This window comes from Chelon labrosus, assembly GCF_963514085.1.
Source record: "Chelon labrosus genome assembly, chromosome: 16".
Taxonomy (NCBI): Eukaryota; Metazoa; Chordata; class Actinopteri; order Mugiliformes; family Mugilidae; genus Chelon; species Chelon labrosus.
In genome coordinates this window covers 12890736-12912686 of record NC_140349.1, presented here as the reverse complement: position 1 = coordinate 12912686, position 21951 = coordinate 12890736, and the positions used below count along the sequence as shown (strand labels likewise).

Here is a 21951-nt window from a genome sequence, read left to right as displayed (position 1 = left end):
CAGACAAATGCTGCCACCTAGTGTTAACAGAGAGAAAAGGACTGATTCTAAACCAGGCTCTAACAGCAGGGGGCAGCACTTCAGCTTTTTGGTCAATGTGTTTAACTTCTAAATCAATTTGAACATTTCTGAAACAGCTTTAAAATCGGATTATTAACTGAGGATAAAACAATAAAGGGCCCTTCCAACTGACAGGACTAGTTGTGTTTATTTCCCTAGAGATCTATTGGTAGATTTTAACATTTGTCAGAACACAGACACGGCAAACTGCTGACCTGACATGACCTGAAGGTGAGCAAGGTTCAGCAAATCTCTAAAAACATCACCTCCTCGCCGGGCGTCTGCCGTTCGTCACCTGTTGTTATCCCTTAAACACAGGCGTGTCCGTCCGTCCGTATGAAATGTTTCGCAGTGCAAGCTGCTGGTTTGGTTGGCGGTTCAGGCAGTTGGTGGACACTTCGCAACTTCAGGACTATTTTTTGTTAAGGTCAAAAAAGTTTAAATGTCTAAGGAGCTGTGTCAAAATATGAAAATAGTCACCGTGAAACAAGTTCATATCTATATTAGAGACATCATTTAATTCACCTTACTGTACATTTGTTCTTGCAGCATATAAAACAGTGTCCCATGTCTGTCTCCCTAACATCTAGTTGGGTCCTATGAGTTGAGGGCAGGGGCCTCTGTGGATCATTTCACAGACACTTGATCAGTTTGGGATCTAGTGAATTTGAAGGCCAGGTCAACACCTTGTGCTGTTCTTCATGTTTTGTTTTTTTTTAAGTTGTTCCTAAACAGTTTTTGTGTGTATGCCCGTATCAGGCTGCATCCTGCTGGGGATTGCTGCTGTAAACCATCAAGGAGTGTCATTGCTATGGGGTGGGGGTGCCTGGTCTGGTCTAGGTGGGTGGTACATGTCTAAGTAACATCCACACAAATGCCCGGTCCAAAGGTTTTCAAGGAGAACATTGATGATTAATGTTATTCACTTCTCCTGTCAGTGGTTTTAATGTTGTGGCTGATAGGTGTAGGCTCATACCACTATATGATTTCTTCTGCTCATGACAGAAGATCAGACGTCTCACAGCAGGGAAATAAAGAGACCAAAAGGTTAAAGCAATATCAAAGTTTTATTTTTAAAATGTAGTATAGAGAGGAACAGTAGTACAATTCAGACAGAAAAAGGAGAATGTAGTTCCATCTTGGAAAACCCTTTGATAAAAACGTAAAAAGAGTAACCTGAATTTGCTTTGTGTTCGGATGGGCACTGAGGCGGGGCCCGAGTTTTGCATCACTGTTAAAAGTTCGAGAGACAGACACAGAGAGAGAGAGAGAGAGACAGAGATTGAAAAATACAACCTTTTGCAACAGCGTAAAAAAATACAGCTGGGGGAAAAAAAACCTCTGCTTTTACATCTGTAGTGTTTTTTGCTTTGTATTTTTTTTGTGTGTTTGTTTTGTCCATATAACAAATACAGCATAAAATCTAAAATGATACATCATGAGTTTTCATTCATTACAGTAAAATCAGTAGGATGGTAAATAGTATCAAAAAGAACAAACAAGACAACAGGATGGTGGCGAACAAGCACACGGCGTGAACAGAGAGAAAGCGGAAGGTTGAAGTTCACGGAAATAAACCACCACGACAGGAGGTCCGTAGCCGACTGTGATCCGTTAAGTAAATCCACTAGTTAAATAATATAATTTTCCATATATATATATTTATCTCATATATTCTCAACATATATATCCTTAATATAACCCCTCCTACAGTGATTTGAAGGTAAAAGTGACACGAAGAGGATGAATATCTCTATGACTTAAAATATATCTTCTTCCACTGAGCGTAAAGGGAAGTTACACATCTTCTGTATCATTAGCACTTCAGTACATACTGTATATTCCACTGCATATGAACAGATACTGCTGTTCCCAAGGTTTTAACCCGCAAACAATCCGTGTTTCTTTAGAAAATATGTGCTTAATGAAATAACAAAAGGGAGAAAAGGAAACATCCGCGGAGAAAAAAAAATAAAAAAGGGACAAAAAAAAAGTATATGTTTCTAGGGTAAAGTGAATGATTCTGTAGCATTAAAAACATTTAAAAAATCTCAACAATTACAGACACGAGCAAGGATTTTCTACACTATGCAAGTATTCACCTGGCTTCTCTCATACATTATAGCTCAACAATAATTAAAAACGACAATTTTGGTTGGACAAATAGAAATTAACAGTCTTGATTGCATTTTGGAGTCAATATATAATATTAAATAACAAAAACAAACAAAAAAAAACGTCTATATATATATATTTTTAAAAAAAAAAGAAAAGAAAGAAAGTTGCGCATTTGGAAGAAAGACAACGGTTTTTATATAGTTCCATTCAGACCCGCTTTTTGGGGAGACACAGAAACATAAAAAGAAAACTCTTTTCATGAACGCAAAAGTAAGTGCATGTCTATGAGGCGCCATAGAGCTTCACTTTTTGTGGAACAAAGTGTTTTCTACCTGGCAGACCTAAGGAAAAGAATAAAAAAAAAAATATATAACTCAAATTAAACCAATGACATTTCCGTATATCTCTTACACGTGAAAAATGGAGTTCTTAGACTTAAAACATCACAACTCATGATTTCTGCACACGTCCCCCCCCCCCCCCTTAACGTTCAAGTGATTTCAAAATATACTGTATTTAGTTTAAACCTCAGTACCAAATATAGACAAACGCATACAGGTATTGATGTCCACTTAGGTCCTCAAAATGTCAATTACAAGTACTGCCGGTAGTTCTACAAAAATGGTATGTGTGTGTGTGCATTAAATAAAAAAAAAAATAAAATAAAAAGATTTAAAAATGATGGCAAAGCATACCTGATAGTCGCCGTAGCACAACAGTGTTCTATAGTTTAAGCTGATTACATATGCATAACTGAGTCAGTTTTAAGCTTTATGATTATAAACATCATATATAGCCTGTAGGTCCAGTATTCTGCAACAAGCATTACAGCACCAAACGTTTCATCATTTGGCAAAATTCAAGCTTTAAGTGAAAGTCAAATGCTTTTGTTTAATAATAATAATAATAAAGTGTTACTGTGACGCCGTGATTTGTATAAAGCTAGCAATAACATTTCCCCTTGTACTTTCTTTTTTTTTTTTAAATTCATCTCTTTTTTTCCCGCTTAACAACAAACCCAAGTATTTTTTTTTTCTTGCTTTTTTTTTTCTTTTAAGCGTATTCAGTAGTTTTATGTTTCCTGCTAAATCTTGGTGTGCGGTCTGTTTGGCACAATATCGCAGCCCTCTTAAATTAATCATAAATATGGCTGAGATACATTAGAGTCACAAAACAGATTTTTTGGTTCCAAGATTTTGTGCAGGGATAGAAAAAAAAAATAGAAAAGAATATTATAATATATTTAGCGCGTCTTTAGTCTAGACAACATCTACAGAGCAAGGTAAAAATCTTCCTGTGGACATTAATGCTCTTCTTCTGTGTGCTCTCTAACAAGCACCAAGCAATAAACTTTCAGACTGAGCAGAGAGCGGCAGCCTTTGACCGAGCCTCCGCTCGCAGACAAAAACACAACAGAAATAAAAATTATAGCATTTGATAAGACCAAAATATCCTCTCTTCATAAATTAAATAATTAACATTTGTTTGATAGATGATTGGCCTACCTCAACTCAAGAACTACGTCACCCTGCCCAAATAAAAATACATCACCAAAAACCTGATTCATCATATTATTTGTCTTTAGATTCGTTCTCTTGTGGGCGCTGGGCCCAGAGTTGGACACATTTTAAACAATAATAACATCTGTACATCTTGGAGTTCCCACTCTAACAAAGCTTTTTTAAAAAAAAAACAAAAAACAAATCCATCTCTTTGTCATATACTTGCACAATTAAGTAACCTCAAGGTTTGATAGCACTTTGGAGTTGATTGTTTACCAGCTAGATTTTGTATACATATATATTAAACATCAACTTATTATTTTTATTTTTTTTTAAATTTTGTTTCTCAAGCTTGTTAAAATTCTTTAGTCCTCTTCCGGGGCAGCACCAGCGTTGCCCTCGCCCCAATTTGATTGGTCGTTGTCGGTGGGTTCCTCGCCCTCCACGTCCTCCCCTTCTTCCCCGTCAAAGTCTTCGTCGCGCGGGAACTCCATGCCGTCCAGGCCCTCCTGAGTGGCCTGGTGCGAGTCGGCGCAGTCCGCACACACGCCGTAGCGCCGCGAGCCGTGACGGATGCCCACGCTGGCCGCGAGCATGAAGATCTTCTTGCACACCATGCACTTGTATTTTTTGTCCTTCTTGTGCACCTGTAACGGATTTGGAGATGGAAGGAGAGGGTCGAGGAGGGAGATGGAGGGATTCAGGTTAGTTGCCAGAAATGAGTTTGAATTCACTGGTAACTGGTCGTCAACACTGTCAAGTTAAAGCCTGACAAAAACAACACATTGTCGTGTTATGGGTGGTTTTGTGCAAGGTACTAACTTCCGGGTGTCTCACTGGTGGCCTGGTAACCCAGTTACAACAAGGTCTATCTGGTGTATCGGTCTGCTGCTGAGTCAAAAATATGTTGAACAACCAGACGTGTATGCTACTCTCGTTTGTGCTGTGGTTGACCCTTTAACTTTGCCGCTGCCACGAAAAAGACGAAGCTGAGTTTTAATACGACATAATCGTCTGTGATTCCTTGTTCCCTTTTATTTTTTCCCCCCGCCCCAGTGATCTCTTTCCTGTTCAAGTAACCACTCAGAATTCAACCTACACATAGCATCATCACCCACTGGTGATAAGTTATTAGTCTGATGAGTCTCAGTAGTCTCCATATTGGCTGAATTCCCATAATCCTTCACTCTGTTTAGACCGAACTACACACACTACTCTGTACCACTGGTACAAGCCAAGAACTAGTCTGGCCTATATACACCCCTTACACCAAATAATGTAGATTTTACACTAAAAGTAACTACATATAAAAGCATTAGTGAGCTTTAAGGCTTTTTTTGTCTATATTTTGTTCAGACTTGGGGAGTAATTGATGCAGTATGTTATAAACATTTTATTTTTTTAACTCAATCTTGATCGCAGAGTAATGGAGACCAAGTTCAGCAAACTGTTTTGTGACTGGTCATAATTTTACTGGTTTAATTTCCAGTGGATTACCACGATCGGGAAATAATCAAATGGAAAAAATGGAGCATCAGCGGCGAGGCTGGACACTGGCATGTATTCCTGTGTATGTATCTATGGACTGTACATGAACAACATGTTGTTGATGCAAACAAAACTAAAGTTTTCTTGTAGATGCAGGTACACTGCTCCCACAGGACACTTCTGAAGGATAAGAGGAACTCTGGAGACAATGACCGACGCCGCATCGGGTAAACTGCTCGGTTTTATAATTACCAGCTAAAATGCTAGGTTGTACAGGCCTGTAGGTTAACAAGTGCCTTCACTGCAAACAAATCACTCTGGAGAGCGACTGAGACCACCCTCTCCGACTGGTCTAAGCTCGGTGGATAGAGTGTGATTGCTGTGTTCACATCAGCCCTGACCAACCAACCTACCTGACAGGGAAACACTCAACAAACAGGTTCGGCCAGGTTAGCCGCTTGCCCACATTTCCAGCTAAGCTAACTAGCTGCTAGCTGTAGCTTCGTATCTGTATTACAGACATGAGAATGGGACTAAATGTTCACATTTAACCATTAAAAAGAAATAATTTAATAATACTACATCAATGTCAAGCTGCTGCTTTAAAAACTAGTGGAGTACAGTTATATTTCTGTCATTTTCTTATACAGGGATATAAATCTTTGGACTATAGCACTAAAATAATAAAATACATGAGATCACATTGGTATTTAATGTTTGTTCTTTCGGGGTGTGTTGCACTCATTTACTTCCTATTTCAGTATTACAAATGATATAATAGTTTTGTACCACTTTGTGAACCGTACCTTAAAATACTCCCTACATTAAAAATAATAGATATATTTGGTGTTCACTCCCTTGAGCAAGAGCTAACACAAAACAGGAGGTGGACTGCAACGATGCGAGGGCGGCCAAAACGATGTAGTGTTTGGCAAGAGTTGAAGGATGCGCATCACGTGTGTGAGAGAGAGAGAGAGAGGACCTGAGCGTTATGTGGACTCACCAAGGAATGTCTCTTTACGTGCTCACGGCGGGTGAACAGCTTGCCACAGATGTCACAGCTGAAGGAGCGCACGCCCGAGTGGATGATCAGGTGCCTCTTGAGCGTGCGCCGGTGCTTGGCGATGTAGTTACAGTGGGGGCACTTGAGCTTATTGAGGGCTAGGTGTGAGGACTCACCTGGGGAAGAGAGGAAACACAAACAAGCAGACGCAGAGAAAGGTCAGCAAGAGGCGCATTTCCCCCTCAAAGAATGATCGCATAATAATGATAAGATGGAGGACAATTATCATAAAAGCCAGTGTATAGATCCTGCGATGAGAGGGGGAAGTGTGTGAGGAACCAATATCCTGTTTATCATGACTGAGCTAGGATGCGGTTTAGCATTACTGAGAATACAAACCACAAACGTTAATGTGTCAAACATCACGGAGTAAAAAACTGTCAAAGTTTGTTAAGCTACACAGACACAAACTACTACTGGTGCCAGCCATGTTAACCCTTCTCCGTCACTGTTGCCAAGTAACCGGTGCTCGTCCGCAGCCTCGACTAAGTGATGCTGGAGGTCTCGTCGAGAACGTGTTGGAAAAGATACAGAGCCATATTGGCAGCGAATGTACAGCAGCAACGTGGATCTGTACTAGATCAACATATTAAATGTAGTTTTGTGGAAAAGGGATGGAAACGACACTGAAGATAAGACACAACTACTAAAAATGAACAGAGCAACAGCCTTTACATACAACATAGTACCTGAAACAACTAAAAGTACATGTTTCGCAAAGCTCTCCTCTATTTGTTATATGCTCATTGTATGTTTCAGAGTATAAAACAAGGAAACCCAGGTGCCCTTTCACTCTAATTTTCCTCATTAGCCCTCATTGTATATTTATGCTAACAAGAGAGAGGGGACAGCTGGCCGTACAAATAAATAAGCAATGTATTGATTTTGAAAAGCCTCCAAGCAGAGTGCCAGTCTTTTCCATTGAGAGAGGTGGGTAACAGGGCCTGTCCTTTTGTTTGAGCCACGGAGAACACAACAGCAGCGTTGTCAAGGCAGGTTGCTAGGGGGAGGAGGGCTGATGAGAAGCAGGTCACCTGCGTATCCCCCGTGTGCGCCTGTGTGTGCCGAAGCGCAACAAGCTGTTAATTTCGGCTCCAGACGTTTAGTATATATTTACAAGAAACAGAGCAAACTACCTCAGGTGAATTAAATCTCTAATCTCTCTTGGTTTCATTTATCATCTAGAGTTTTTATAGTTTTATATTCTACATGTTTGAATGAAACTAGGGCCTGTTTTGTCTCAGTCGTGCCATGCAGCACGAATCAGACGTGCGTGTTTCATATATAGTGTGTACTGTAATTTCCTCTATCCATCTATCGACTAATTAATTTAATTTAATGCCCACTTTCTCTTTGCAAGGATTTTCAGGAACTAATTTAATATTGGATAAAATAATTATTAAATTGACTGTGTTATGAGCTGCAGTCTTAACCCTTTCAGCCTGGAGCTCCAGAACAAAGCTGCTGGGTATCAACTTTAAAACAAAACAAGTTTATGTCTCTTCCACCATAATTTCAGTTCAGTTAACGTATGATTAGAACCTGCTTTCTGTTTTAATGTTCTCGATTTAAATGTACTTTCTACATCTTCTACTAACAAGACGAAGCTAAATGTTTTCCATAAGATTTTGTACTTTCCTGCTCTTCTCTACCACCTCCCACATTTAGCTGAGCTGCTCCTCTGGAGAAAAATAGTGTTATACATAGAATAATGTTGTATGGATTATCTGGACACAGTTTAAAGCTTACAGCCTGGTATAATGTACACAATGCGTGACACACTGGACTTTTAACGTGTTTTTATAAATAATGCTGATTGGATTGTATGTTTGGCCTTTGAGCAGCATCATTACATGTCCATAAACTTTGAAAAACAGCGACACATTGTCGTGCTTGCAGTTGCGTTTTGTAATCCAACTGATTTTACACCAACGGACAATCCACAAAGTCCAGACTTTGTTCTCCATTTCTATAGACGTCAAGAGACAGTTGATACGTAAGCTGACTGAGTCGTTTGAAACTTCCTGGGGCTTTCACTCTTCTGTGGAAACGCAACTCACTACGCAATGGAGGAACTTACCCCTGCGCAAGTGTCTAGACATTAGTAACGGCGAAATTCCTGGACATTTCTGAGGAAAAGCACGTGGAGGGTCCCTCAAGCAGGTCAGCCACACCTTTAAAAACCGGCTGAACATGACTCCTTACACAGAAACAGGGCGCTTGTTTGCTCCCTTGTTTAAATGGACCACCCACGCTCATCTGACAAGATGAATATCACCAACAGATTTCACTAAATTAGCCTGTGCAGGAATCAGTTTTAGTTGCACTCTGGAGAGTGTGGCATCTTACCATTCTCCCAGGACTCCCCTTGCTGTAAGTCTTGGATGATGCTATACTGGATCTGATTGGCCAGCTCTGGGAAAGGGGGAGGGGACAAGAGAGGAGCGAGAGGGAGAAAGAGAGATGAGAGGTGGTTGAGAGCCTGGGGGGGGGGTGCAAACCTCACAATGTCCTGTGTACACAACCAACCGCCCCCACATGAAACAATGGGAGTTTCAGTGAACAACAAAGGCAAACATACACAAACACACACACACATACATACACAGGCCTCTACTATATGTAAAGCAGTGAGTTCCCAAAGCCAGAGTTAACTCCGGCAAAGGAGGGGGGAGGAGAAGGAGGAGGAGGAGGAGGGGGGTTAATTAGAGAACGAGAGTCGAGCCCTCACACCGGCTCATCTTACACTCAGCTTTTGTAAGCACCTGTGTGTGTGTGTGTGTGCGTGTGTGTGTGTGTGTGTGCGTATGTGTGCGTTCGTGTCCGGTTCCTAAAGCATCAGCGCTTAGAGCCCATTAAAGACACGCCCATGTGTGGTCGAGTGTGCGAGTGTGTGTGTGTGTGCGCGTCTCCATTCTCGCTGGGTCAATATTTGGAGTAGTGAGGACAGCCCCAGTGCATTAGAGTGGATTACAGAGGGCAGGGACTGCCCCTGGTGGCTTTGCACCTCTCAGGACAGGGGGGGTTGGGGAGTTAGAAGCGCGTGGGTGTGTTGTGTGTGTGCGCACTTCAAAAGAGACGAGCGCTCATGCAAATGCGTTTCACCTGCTCCCTGCGTCTGTGCAGCACCCTCCCTTTAAACAATCCAACAGTCTTGTTTGGAGAAGACTCAAGAATTTACTGGCGAGTAGTAAGAGCAGACGGCGAGCACTTATACCCTTTAAGTCACTCCCCACTTTCAACAGTTACACATTTTCCACAACACTATTGTGGCTGTGTGGAGCGTCTACCTCCAAAAACAGCAGCTTCCTGAATCGAAATGAATAATTAAAATCTCCCGATTCAGACGAAAACAGGATATGTCAACACCACCTTAAACTGAATTATGTGACAGATGTTTTTCGCAATATTTCAAAGACAAGAGAAATTGAGAACATAAAAATAAGAGTTGTTCGCAGCCCTAATATATTAGATTTTAGGAGAAAAGGCCTCTTTAAAACAAACAAAGTACATATAAGGGATAAAAACGCTCTAGAAAATAAAATCTGACTATTTGGGCAACTATGCTTCCATCCTTGAAAAATGACCACGCAGATCAAGTCGAGACAAAATGAAAGCCAAACGCGTGACATCACTGTGGGAAACTGGGACAGCTAATATCACTGGATGGCTATTCACAGGCTCAAAGGGAAACATGCAAGCAAACGGCGACTAGTTTTAGAGATTGTCTCATCACCAAAAGATGAGTTTTTAGGGTCGAGCCCCACGCCTTTATCTCATTTGTGATATCTGAGTCAAGTGCCACTAACATTTAAAAAGGAGATTGGATGTGTGGCGCACACATATCCAGAGCGGGCAACAACAAATGAGCACTGTACGCGACACCAGGCTAATCGAGGCTAGACAGTCGAGCGAGACTGTGGGAAACACGGTCAGAAACAAATGACTTTCTGTCCATAAATGGCACTGGACAATTGGGATGAAAAATGACATTGATATGGTTCAGGCGAGAGACATTGCGCAGCTCACTCCGCAATACGGCAGCCAGAAGTACAGATGCAGAACATAATTTATACTATTTTTCTTTGACATTTTGTGTTAATTCATCCGATCTCGAGCTCGTAAAGGTCACGTCACAGACTGGTGAATTCATTCGCTCCTCTGAATGAACAGAAGGCAAGGGAGGTTCTACGAAGCGCCGAAATATATGACTTCACACCACATTACTATAAACAAATGACAGCCCATATTTGTCACAGGAACTCCTCTCTCTTTGTCCTCTCTTGTCCTAATAGAAGGGCGAAACACAAACCGAATGAGTGAACGGAAATCTGGTCAAAAGTGGCCAGTATCTGCGATCATGACTCGATCATGACGCAAAAAAACATTAGCAAACAGTTGAGATTCTCCGCCACAACACTCCTCAACTTTACCTGTGGAAAAACACAGCCACTGTTCAGTCACTACTATGGGTAATCGTTTTAAGGGAACTGAGAACATACTCAGAAGACAATCCGTTCACAAAAGGAACCAGAAAAACAAGACATGTATATGACATAGCTAATGATCTAACCAAAAAAAAGCAACGTCACATGTTTGACAAAACCAGGCTACTTGTTCATTTCTTGCGGCTTAAAAATGGTCCTACTTTAACCCCAACATCAAACAGCACTGGGATAATTTGTTGCACATTTCAGCCCTAAATTCTCTGGACACCACCGCTCTCAGATGTTTGACAATAGGGCGTGCATTAGTTACAGACTACGGCAGGAAAAAGAGAAAACCTTCACAAGTTAAGAGGCTTTTTCACAATCGATATTTAAACTGTTAACATACACTGCAAGAATTAAATTAATTTTAGGGGTAAACAGCTGCCTCGACGAGCACCTTACTCTATATCTTTATTTGGAAACGAAGTATATATTAAATAGAGCCGTGGAGCTAAACAGTGAAGACGTGAAGAAATGAAGCTTGCAGTCTTGCAGCGAGCGTCTCCCTAGGCTCTTCCAACACCCTGCCTCAATAGATGCACACATTAAAGAGTCACAGGAGGAGTCGGAGGCACTAAGAGCATTCAAGCGCATTTAGGGAGGCATGGAGGAAGAAATGTTTCCCCCGCTTTCTTCATTATCCGGCATCAGGGAGGGCATCTCCCCTCCCCCTGTCCATACCGCGCCGCTTAATATGTGATATTATTATAGTTCGTGCTTAATGGCACCAACAGAAGGATGGAGCAAAGAGTAGAGATTACCAAGGGCACTACACTGTATGTGTGGATAGGAAAGGATGCACAGAGTTAAGAGACAGATTAAGAGATAGAGCGAAGATATCAAAGGGTAAATCGAACAAGAAAAAGATGGACAGTTTATAAAAGCAATAAAAAGAGGATTGGAAAATTGAATCAATATGTGAAAGCCACTTAAATAAAAGTTCAAAGGGATCCAATGTTTCTGCAAACCACAGGACTAGCTTAAAACTAAACGAAAGGCATGACAATTTATAAACTGCACTACCGCTGTTTAAGCAAGGACATCATTTCATCATTTCTTACTATAAAAAAAAACAAAACAACAGCCTGAGTCACTAAACTAAAACAGAAGTTAAGAAAATGGGAGAAACATCTCCTTTCTTGAGAACACGTCCCTGCAGTGATGTGGCAACACGTTTCTCAAACGCACACCTCTCACCTCTGCAGGTGGGCGTCTACTTTTTATAAGTCCCCCTGCTCTGGAGCGATTAGCGGAGATCACGGCTAGCAGTGACTCACTTGTTGGCTACGCACGGCAGGTTCGAATCATGATATCCCAGCGGGGTGTCGGTCGGAAGCTTAAAATCCATCCTTTATTTAATTTGATTGCGAAAGCCTGTCACGCTCCTGTGGGCAGCCTGTTTGGCGCGATGATATGTCACAATAAGGAGACAGATCATATAAATGTGCAAATGCTGGTGCCCAATAGTTTAAACACTGAAGCTGTGTGAGCTAATGGAGTTACCCTACTCAGCCCTATATTACAATCAATACAAATTATACACGTGTAGTTAATAATTTTTCAAATCTACGGAATTTTATATAAATAAATATCAATGCTGCATAAGTAACTTCTGAGAATCTACCCTGAATCTTCAACATCTTCTTCCTGCGCATTACAGTGGCTAGCTAGCGTTGGCTACACCGACACAAAAAGACTGCACAAAGCAAAATCTACACATTTGTCATTGGACTTCAACAAACTCATATCTCAGACAGAAATAACGTCCTGTCAACAAACACAAACAGACCTCAGATAACTATCCGAGCTGCGGTAGACATAGACGGCAGCTATTCAGCTTGCAGCAACGGCTTACAAGACTTCCATGGCTCAACACAGATCATATAGCCACTTGTCATCTAGGTTACTTCTGAACTTCACATAACCTTTTGTGGAAGTCAATTTGCACAACACGGTCGCTATGCAGCCTTAACAAACCACTTATAACACGTAACTGCTGTGTACAACTAGAATTTAGTACTTTATTTCACACCTATATTGTAGTGTGGCCGTACACCAAGAACTTGAAGTTAAACTAGTGGATGGCAGCTCGGCAGCCGTTTAAAATAACTGGTCCATACTTGCTTTAATAGCTGTAGCTGTAGAAAAAGTTTGCACACTTACTCACAATGCCTCTCAAAGGTAACTTGGGGACGCACACAGCACACATGTTGGAAAATATGCATTTTATGTCATCATTCATACGGATGTTCCATTCAAATGTGTTGATTATACGTCACACAGTATCTGCATGCACATCTCTACCCAGAACCCCTGTGTATTGATAAGTTAGAGTATGACAAACAGGAATATTTATGATTTAATTATATTATACAGCTACTAGAAGAAAAAAGTTGGAAGAGTCAATATGTCTTACCAGCGTTTTCAGAGAGGGAGGAGAAGTCCTCTCTGGGGTATGAGGCCGAAGGCTGGATGAACATCCCCTCGTCAAATCCCTCCTCAGGTTCCGGTGGGATGTTGTAGACAAAACGCCGTGTGGTGGTCTGTTTTTTCCTCCGCCCGCTTCCAGCCACAGGATCCGGTGCCTCTCGCTTTATTGCTGCAGCAGTGCCGCCTGGAGCTGGCTCGTTCCAGACGAAGACCTGCGCCTGGCCGCTCCCCGCGCGGGGTTCATTGGTCTCTGCTGAATCAGACGAGTTGTCGTTGTGGTGGGTCCAGTTACCGGAGGCTCCGGGGGTCATCAGGGCACAGCCCTCGCCCCCAACCACTGTCACCTCTATATCACTGGACTCCTCCTTCACCCTGCCAGTTTCGTCATCTTCTTCCATTGCGTCCTTTCCTTGGTTGTTGCTGGCTTTGATTGATAGCTTTGATAGGATGCTTGTGGCCCAGAAGTTGCTCGGTTTCCGGTCCAGCCCTCTCTGCCCCTCTTTGGACACCATCTGCCTCTTGTTGTAGTCCACCACCACTGAATCTGGAGCCTCTTGCTTGATGCTGATATTAAGGGCATCTTTTATAAAAGCTCTACATGACTGTACAACCTCTGTCATCTGGAGGTAACTAGCAACAGACATCACCTCAATGGCATTTTGGCTTGTGAGCAGCAGATTCCCGGAGTAGAGAAAGTCCAGGATGACTGAGAAGCCCTGCACAGCAGCAACATCCAGGTGCGTGACTGTGGCCTGGTCCTGGGCCTCACCCTTGGTCAGACAGTAGAGGGTTTTGAAGTAGCGGCTGCCTGCTACCAGGATGTTCTTGTGTGCGCGGAACACCTGGCCTGAGACGACTATGTTGACGTCACACAGGATGCCACTTTTGCGTTGCTTGTCCAGCTCCTGAAGAAGCTGGTAACAGTAGGAGTTTTCATGGGGCTTGTTGCGATAGTCTTCCTCTGAGCAGTTAGTGGAGGGGCTGGTGTTGTCTGAGGGCCTCACTGTCTCCTTTTAGGTGAAAGGGAAGAAGAAAGGAAAAAAAAAAAAATTATGATTGCAGAAAATGTTTGTGATTATATAAGTATCTTGCAAAAGCAAATGTTATTGTAAACTAATCTATTTTCCTTCCATTAACTTCCTGTCCTTACAAAAACACACACGCATACACCCTGCGAGTTCCAGGCGTTACACCGTTGCACCTGCCCTAGGGGTGGAACAGGTTTGACAGGCTCCTGTTAGGAGGGAGGGGGGAGATGGGGACGAGGGAAGGCAAGGCGTATTATTCTAAGGCTGGGTAGTATTAAACCAACCTAGAAACCAGCCCCAACGTCCCCCGCCCACAACATTTTTGTGGGGGAACGTTTGTCTAGATTTGCACCGTTGGGAAGTGATAATGCCCCAGACTTTAAGTAGCGATAGATAGAAGAGTAAAAGCAGCGTAGTCATGCACGTCCCCTTCCCTGTTTGGGGAGACTCGCCAACAGTGAATGTGGTGTTTGTCTTAAAACTTCACTAGCTCCAATTGAACAAAAGTACAACGCCAGGAGAGATGAAAGTTTACACTTTAAGTTGCATAACATAGTGTTGCTGTAAATAAAATTCACACATTTTCCAAAATCCAATGCCAGAGGACACACATAGTCTGTAGCGATAGGACGTTGCAAATGCCAACATATTTTAAGTTCAATGTATGCTGCACTGCATGATCCTGAATATTCATGGCAATCAAGGGAGTTTTTCCTTGCCACCGTTGCCTTCAGGCTTGCTCTGGGGGTTTCAGGCCGGGTTTTTGTAAACCGTCTTGAGACGATTTGTATTGTTATTGACGCTATATAAATAAAATTGAATTGAACTGAATTGAATCAAAAAATCCAACACAAAGCAGATACCAAACTTCAGTGCATTTAATGGTTTCTAAAACAACAAAAAAAGTGTCTATGCAGTGGATAAGTGTGGTTTGCACACCTCCTAAATCTTAAAACACTTTGTAAGGACCAGTCAGGAGTTGGACTACAAACCGAGAGGAGAACACCCCCCCCTGCACACTCGCCAACGTACCACCTGGATAAGAGCAATTCTTGCTTAAGACTACGATCCATCAGGATCCTCCTCAAAGTCTGTTTTATCGAAAAACATCCTTTGAAGCAACACTAAAGAACTAGTTTCACCATTTTGCCAGGAGACCTTTTTTCCTTTGATTAGCCTGTAAAAGAGATTTGGAAGATAAAATATTTTGTACATGTCTCACTTCTAAAGCTACCCCACTCTTAATGTGGAAGCTAGATGTGAAACAGGCCATAATTGGACTTGGAGGAGGGCTGCCAAGTGTCCAAAGCAGGACACAAGCTGGCTGTTGGATCGGAGGGAAACTGGCAAACGCATTGAACTACCCTGTAACATACCTCACTCCCCCCTGTTATGGGGGAGCAGGGGAGGGGGAGTGGGAGGGCAAAGGGCCAGCCTGGTACGGAGCAGAAGAGAGGGGAGTATACACACACACATGTCCACGCATATGCTTACTAAATACATGGCATCACACACAACCCACAGAAGCTGGGTTAAAGTATGCATACGTTCTCACAGTCAAAGTAGACGGGCCAGTAAAGCAAATAAATGAATGTACACCCAGAATATATAAATATCAATACTATAGTTCTTCCACATACTACACACAAACAGGGCATACATGTCTGGCTCATTTTAGAATTGCACAGCAGATGTCCTAATCCAGAATAATTCACATTGCTCCAGCCCTGCATTTTTGCCCCCACCCACCACCATCTCTTCCACGCACACAGCCGTGTACACACACACACACACACACACACACACACACACACACACACACACACAAACCAAGCTGCCTACACATACACACAGCTGGGGTTTCAGCTTGAGTAATTCAGATTAAATCCATTTCTCAGAGGTCCCCACCCAACCCCCACCCACACCACCCCTACTCCCTCATCACTGCAGCTCTTGTCCAGGGCAGCCTGGGCACACAGGACAGTATAGGGGGGCTTATCGTCCTCTGCCACAGCTGGAGGGGGAGAGATGGAGGGAGATGGGTTGGAATCAAATGAGAGGCAGAATGAGGGAGGGAGGGAGAGAGAGAGAGAGAGCGTTAGAGAGAGAGACGGGGGTGGACATGCTTTGCACAGCACAAGAAATAAATCGAGGATGCAAAGACAGAAAATATTAAGAGACAAGAGAAGTGCACTGTGGAGTTCTGAATAAAAAAAAAAATAATCCGACAAGTGTGAAAAGAAAAGGAGAGTTGGTTGGCGCTCAGCTGGATAACACGCACTAAAAAGGAACAAGAGGGAGAGACTGAGAGAGAGAAACCTTGAGCACTGAGGGAAAAGGGCGGAGGAGAAAATGTGGAGCAGAGGGGCACGGAACAGCGAGAGAGAAGGAGTTGGGTCACCCCATTTTAGCCTTCACAATAGCCCATGTTCTCCCCGAGGCTTATTGTCCACTCACTGTGGGCCTTTGTGAAAAGGCTCGGCACTCACTCTCTTATTACACAGCAGCTCCCACTCTCAAGCACAGAAAGGAGCCGTGGTGCATGTGGGTGAGGCTAAGAGGATGAGGAGAGGGGGAGAAAAATTATTCCATGATATACACATCAAAGCCTCTGGGGGGACATGGTCATCACGTCGAGTACTATGGTGAAGTACATTGGTGTGGTGAAGGGCAAGAGAGCTCTCACAGCAAGACGAGTGGGATGTACTTCCAAGTTAGACCGACAGTGCTCGTACAATTTTCTCAGCTTTGCTCTACGCGCTAGATGAATTTAGCCCCTATTTGTTTTTCAGCATCATAAAACAAAACTGCCCTAAAAAAAAAGTCTATATGCAAGAGATGCCAGAAAAAAAAATAAAGGTTTGCACTGTTATAATGTGGGAATGTCACTACGCCCTACCCTCAAAAAAACATGCAACCACACAGCTTTTATCCGGGCTAAAACTTAGCAACGTGAGTTTTGTGTGCACCTATTGAAGTCGGGTTAGGACGGCCTGGTACTGGATAAGCTGCTCCACACTGGCCCTCAACAGCAGCATCATCCTTTCTCCAGATGTGCCACGTGTGAGCTGGGAGCAGATCAACCCTGCACAGCAGATGCTGGAGGCAAAACCAGCCAGAGCCAAGGGAGAATGTGGGGACAATATCCACCTCCACCAGTCATGACGTGGCTAGGTTTTTTATTTGAGCCAGAGATGGCAGGGGTGGAAGTATGGAAGAGAAGGAGAGCACTGAATCCAAGACGGCGCCGGGGAAGAAGAATCCTTTTGATCGAGGTCAAACATGTTTCAAAATCAACAGCGAATTGCCAATAGCTGCTGATTTACAGGTGGATTAAACAAGCAAAGATGGCCATAACTCTGAGCTTATTGGTGCACTGACTACAGGGTCAGGAAATGCTGCCAACTTGGAGGACTACAACAAAATTAACCACAAACCCAAACAAACCACAAACCCCCAAGGCCAGTAGATCCATGACAAACACCCAGACACACCTTTAACAGATCATGTGATACAACACTGTCCCCATGCAACATAATGACCCACTGGAGTCAGTTTTTGTTTACCTTATACGCACACATGTTTGCATGTATCCCCTAACGCCTACCGCCCCCCCCCCCCCAATCAACCACCAAGCCAGTCCCATGACCAGCCCAGCCCCGAGGCCATCCCCACCAGTTGTTCCCTACATCTACTGTATCCTTCACTCAGCCCCCCTTCCTCCTCACCCAACCCGTCTGTCCCCAGATGCTTGAACAATACTGCAGTGTGCATTTGGCCCAAGGTGTGGGAGGGCTGTGCTGAGTGTCTCCCTGCCTCGTAACAATGCTAAAGAGCTGGAAGGGGGGTCACTGACGGATTCAGCGAGAAGAATTTTCCCTCTGGCTCCACCCCACCCATTCCCCCTGACCTGTGGCCCCCAATAAACATCCCATCTATCTGCCAGGCATCAGGCCGCAATGGGTGGGTCCCCTTCCCCGTTTGGGGAGACTTCCTAACAATGAGTGGTGGTGTTTGTCTCAGCTAAAATAAGGGGTTGCAAATCACTTGTAACAACGCCTGAATATGTCTGAATTTCTGAAGAGTGGCGATCGCCCCATTTAGACCGACACTGATCATCCGACATGATCTACGTGATCCTTATCCTCACCTGGGTTGCTCATAATTTGTTGGGCTTTGGTTAAAATGTGTTTATTAGAGAAGGTAATTAAATGTGTTATCAACAAAGATTGAAGAGAGAGCGAAGAAAGCGCAGGAGTGGTGAAAGAGAAACATGGAGTGAATGGAGAGTGAGAGTCAAGCTGTGGAGAACTGAAACCAGTTTTATGTGACAATACAACGTATTTACGTGTTATGATGTAAATAGAATTCCTGTTATAGAATAGTTTCTGTAGGTGTGCACTATTCTGTGACAACTTCTGCATAACTAATACATGTATCTGTATGTAAAATGTCAATTTAAAGTCTATTTTTTTTACCATATAAGAAAGAAAAACATGAAATAAAAGGAATAGTCCTTCATATATGATCAGAAAACCAATGGTTCACAGTTGCTTTATCAAAAGCTTTTTTTCCAGTGAGCATAGGGCACAATCTGAGCTCAGGACAGCATCTAGAGAATTAAGGACAACGGCCCCCTTCTCCAAGGATACCCACATTTACCGCAGCTGACTTGGTGTGCTAGGGCTAATTGAGTTAGCTTTAACAAATGCAGCAGAGGCCTGACTAACATCAGGAATGGGTGAAGGGAACAAGACGTTGCCTCATAACGGCATAATTCCCTTTTAATGTACTGCTTCACAATGCAGCCTTGCTTATACCGCTGCACACTGTTCCAAAGTACTGTATATATTTGTTTTACTTATACGAAAAGGCAGCGTTAAAAGATAAAAATGTAAGTTAACAGAATAGCGAAAAACAAAAAAAAAAGGATTTAAGCGAGAATAGCGCTAAATTATTTCCACTAATGCAGCTAAGGGACTTTATCCTCCAAGCTCTATCCTCGTACAAGGAAACGGCCTGGATAACCTCTCAATAGAGCGTCTGGGGTCTTTGTTGCTAGGGAAAAGCCACACCAAGCCCCTAATCCACTCCTACTGCTCTCCTTACCAATTAGAGATGTGTACATGTTAGTGGATCACTTTAAGTCATTCTGATTAGTGATTGCGTGTTCAAGGCAAGGAACTAAATGTAGTAGTGAAATCCTCTGCGGTCACAAATTAGAGTCAAATAGCACCCCGCTCTTAATTCTCATGACAGCTCAGACCATTGTCAGGATACGAGGCAGGATGTGGTAATGAACAAGGAACACTCAGTGAGAGAGAGTCTATTTTCTAATATAGGCCTGATTGGGAGAAATGCCCTTTGACACGAGATTGCACGAGCAAATCTGCCCTCCCTGTTTTTTATGGGGTCACTGAAAGAGCACTGTAGAAGTGTCATCAACACTGCAATAAAAAATAATGAACCAATAAAAAGATCACATGCACATCAATAAAGATATGCTCCCCAAATAACACTGGCCTAAGTGGATTAAAACATTCAGCGCACTCATACAGCACATAACTTTACCTCCAGCCTAGGCTAACACTAACATATAGTGTTTACATGGAAATGAAATATAGAGGGGTAATCTGTAATGAGTATGACATGGTTTCAGTCTTGTGCATACAGGATCACAAGATTTGCCCCAAACGTATAATACAGGAGACCATTTATCCCAAAATACGTATTACAGGTTAAGGTGATGCCGTGTCATTCTGTCACCACATCCATTTCACTCATTCAAACCTATTCAAATGTTGCCTCTGGGCAAGCAACCTGTCAGGCACCGGCCAACATGATTTACTCTCCTCCTCTTGTCCAGCCCCGCAAGTGACACCATCTATGGATTTTGGGGGGTCATTCTAGCACAATGCCTCTAATTTAGCTCCCTAAAGCAAAGGAGGAGGAGGTGGTGGAGGAGGAAGAAATGCGCACAGAGGTCACCCGGGACTGCGAGGCAGCAGAAGTGTATGAGAGGCGGGGGGGTTGGGTAGGGGTGCGGTTCCCCAAAGGCTGCCGGGGTCGAGCCCTTGCCATTGTGTGACCTCTAGCAAGCTAGCAATCAAGACCTCTGCTGATGCAACAAAAGGGGTTAGACGTACAGTGTGTGCCTGATAAAGTATTCCACAGCACCGGCGTTGATTGATGCGCGTTCATTCTGGAGTGACAGTGGCTAGCAGGTGTCATACTGGAGCAGGGACGTGTAACTTCAACAGTCAGTGAATAGAAACACACGTTTTACACGTTAACTAAACGAAAGACCCGTGTCTCCCACGCCTGTAAGAAGTTGAGTGTTGCCACTCAGTAACTCCCTGCCCTCAGTAGGGGCTTTCCACTGCCGCCACTGGCCATCTACCTCCGGGTACACAGCAGAGCTACAAGCGGCTAGTAAAAGCTAGGCTAGCTGTTAGCTCAGGTTAGCAGACGGATGCTAACTAATTAGCCAGGAGAAGGGATTGTGAAGCTTAGGGAATAACCCGTTTTTCGTCCTCGCTGTGCTTTAAAAGTTGCAGAAACTGTCGGTGTAATCGACAAATTAAACAGAAAGTCATAATACGGTATAACACTTGTTTGACAGGTACGTCCTGTTAAAGAATCGACTAAACGAAAGCGAATGGGGCTAACGTTACCTGTTTGGTGGGGTCATTCCTCCCGTGCTCAGAAGACAGGTGATGTCTCAGCAGCAAGGCCCGTTTGTAGTTGCGACTGCCTTTGACAAGCTCGTCGTTGTTTTTAGTGGCAATGTTGTGACACCAGGAGCAGGACATGAGTCCCGTCTCCTGGCAAAATTTGAGCCATGGAAACTCTTGCAACCACGAAGCGTGGAATAGTGAGTGTTTCTGAAGCAGCGTCTGCGGTCTCATCTCTACCCCAGATTTCCTGGTCTCGGCTCCCCTCGCACCGCTTCCCGACTCCTGGCTGTCAGTGTTGCTGGGACCGTTCCCCGTTGTCCAGCTACCACCCTCCCTGGACGCGTCCTCCGCTTCAACCGAGCCCACACGATCGTCGCCGTCTCCCGCTGCCCAGCTACCCCCTTCCGGGTCCTCTTCTTCCTCCGCCTCGGGTTCCGTGCTATCGCTGACAGACCCAGCGCCCTCCACTCTCTTCTGCGACGGTCCTTTTGCCCCCAGATCCCTGTCCTCCTCTTGATCCGGCCTATTCCCGTTAAAATGTCGGTCTTGACAGGCCGGGGCCTCCCAGCTGTTACAGTTCCCCCCACCGATACCGCTGGAACCCGTTAACCCAGCTAATCCACCTCCTCGGAAAGCCAGCGACCTGCGGTTTCTCTCACCGGACATTTTTCTTAATATATATTAGAATCTTCACTTTCTCAACAGTATGCTCCTCCGGTTATAATAATGTAATTTGTAAACGATGTTCTTTTCCGAAAGAGATGGACCGTCGTCGTTTCTTTTCTCCGCTTGGCCCTCCCGGTGAGAGTATGTAGGTTATGCGGAAATAAATAAAGGTTTTAAACGCATAATGAATTTCAGGGTTCTCGCTGCGTCCGCGCAGGCCCCGCAGAGGTCGAATGGCAACGACTTTCCTCCCCACAATGCACCTCGACCAGCGAAAGGGGGGGTTGGAGACAGAGGGGGGCGGCTTTTAAAGGAAGATGGGGGTGCTGTTGATCAGCAAGGGGTCTTTTGTGTTTGACGGCTGCACCCATTTTCCGCATGCTTTTCATCTTTCGGCTTTTCTTGTTTTCTCAACCCATAGATGCCAAA

General features: G+C 43.7%; 1 protein-coding gene across 2 annotated transcripts; it reads right to left on the bottom strand.

The window, feature by feature from the left end:
• Positions 1-875: 875 nt before the first annotated feature.
• On the bottom strand, positions 876-21742 carry zbtb10 (zinc finger and BTB domain containing 10). Of its 2 annotated transcripts, XM_084563149.1 has the most exons (5): positions 20854-21742; positions 13138-14161; positions 8581-8646; positions 6172-6347; positions 876-4327 (listed from the first exon to the last, which is right to left on the bottom strand). In XM_084563149.1, exons 1-5 carry the CDS (start codon positions 21520-21522, stop codon positions 4046-4048), a joined length of 2217 nt encoding a protein of 738 aa, XP_084419275.1. In that variant the 5' UTR covers positions 21523-21742; the 3' UTR covers positions 876-4045. The 2 variants fall into 2 exon arrangements, with proteins under 2 accessions (XP_084419275.1, XP_084419276.1); XM_084563150.1 differs by lacking the exon at positions 8581-8646.
• Between the last annotated feature and the right edge of the window lie 209 nt (positions 21743-21951).

Excerpts from the sequence above, each read along its gene's own strand:
- zbtb10 (XM_084563149.1), bottom strand. The coding sequence starts at position 21,522 with ATGTCCGGTGAGAGAAACCGCAGGTCGCTGGCTTTCCGAGGAGGTGGA. Across the intron at positions 6,348-8,580 it reads AGGGGAGTCCTGGGAGAATG|GTGAGTCCTCACACCTAGCC; the intron begins GTAAGATGCCAC and ends TCTCTTCCCCAG. Across the intron at positions 4,328-6,171 it reads ACGTAAAGAGACATTCCTTG|GTGCACAAGAAGGACAAAAA; the intron begins GTGAGTCCACAT and ends AATCCGTTACAG.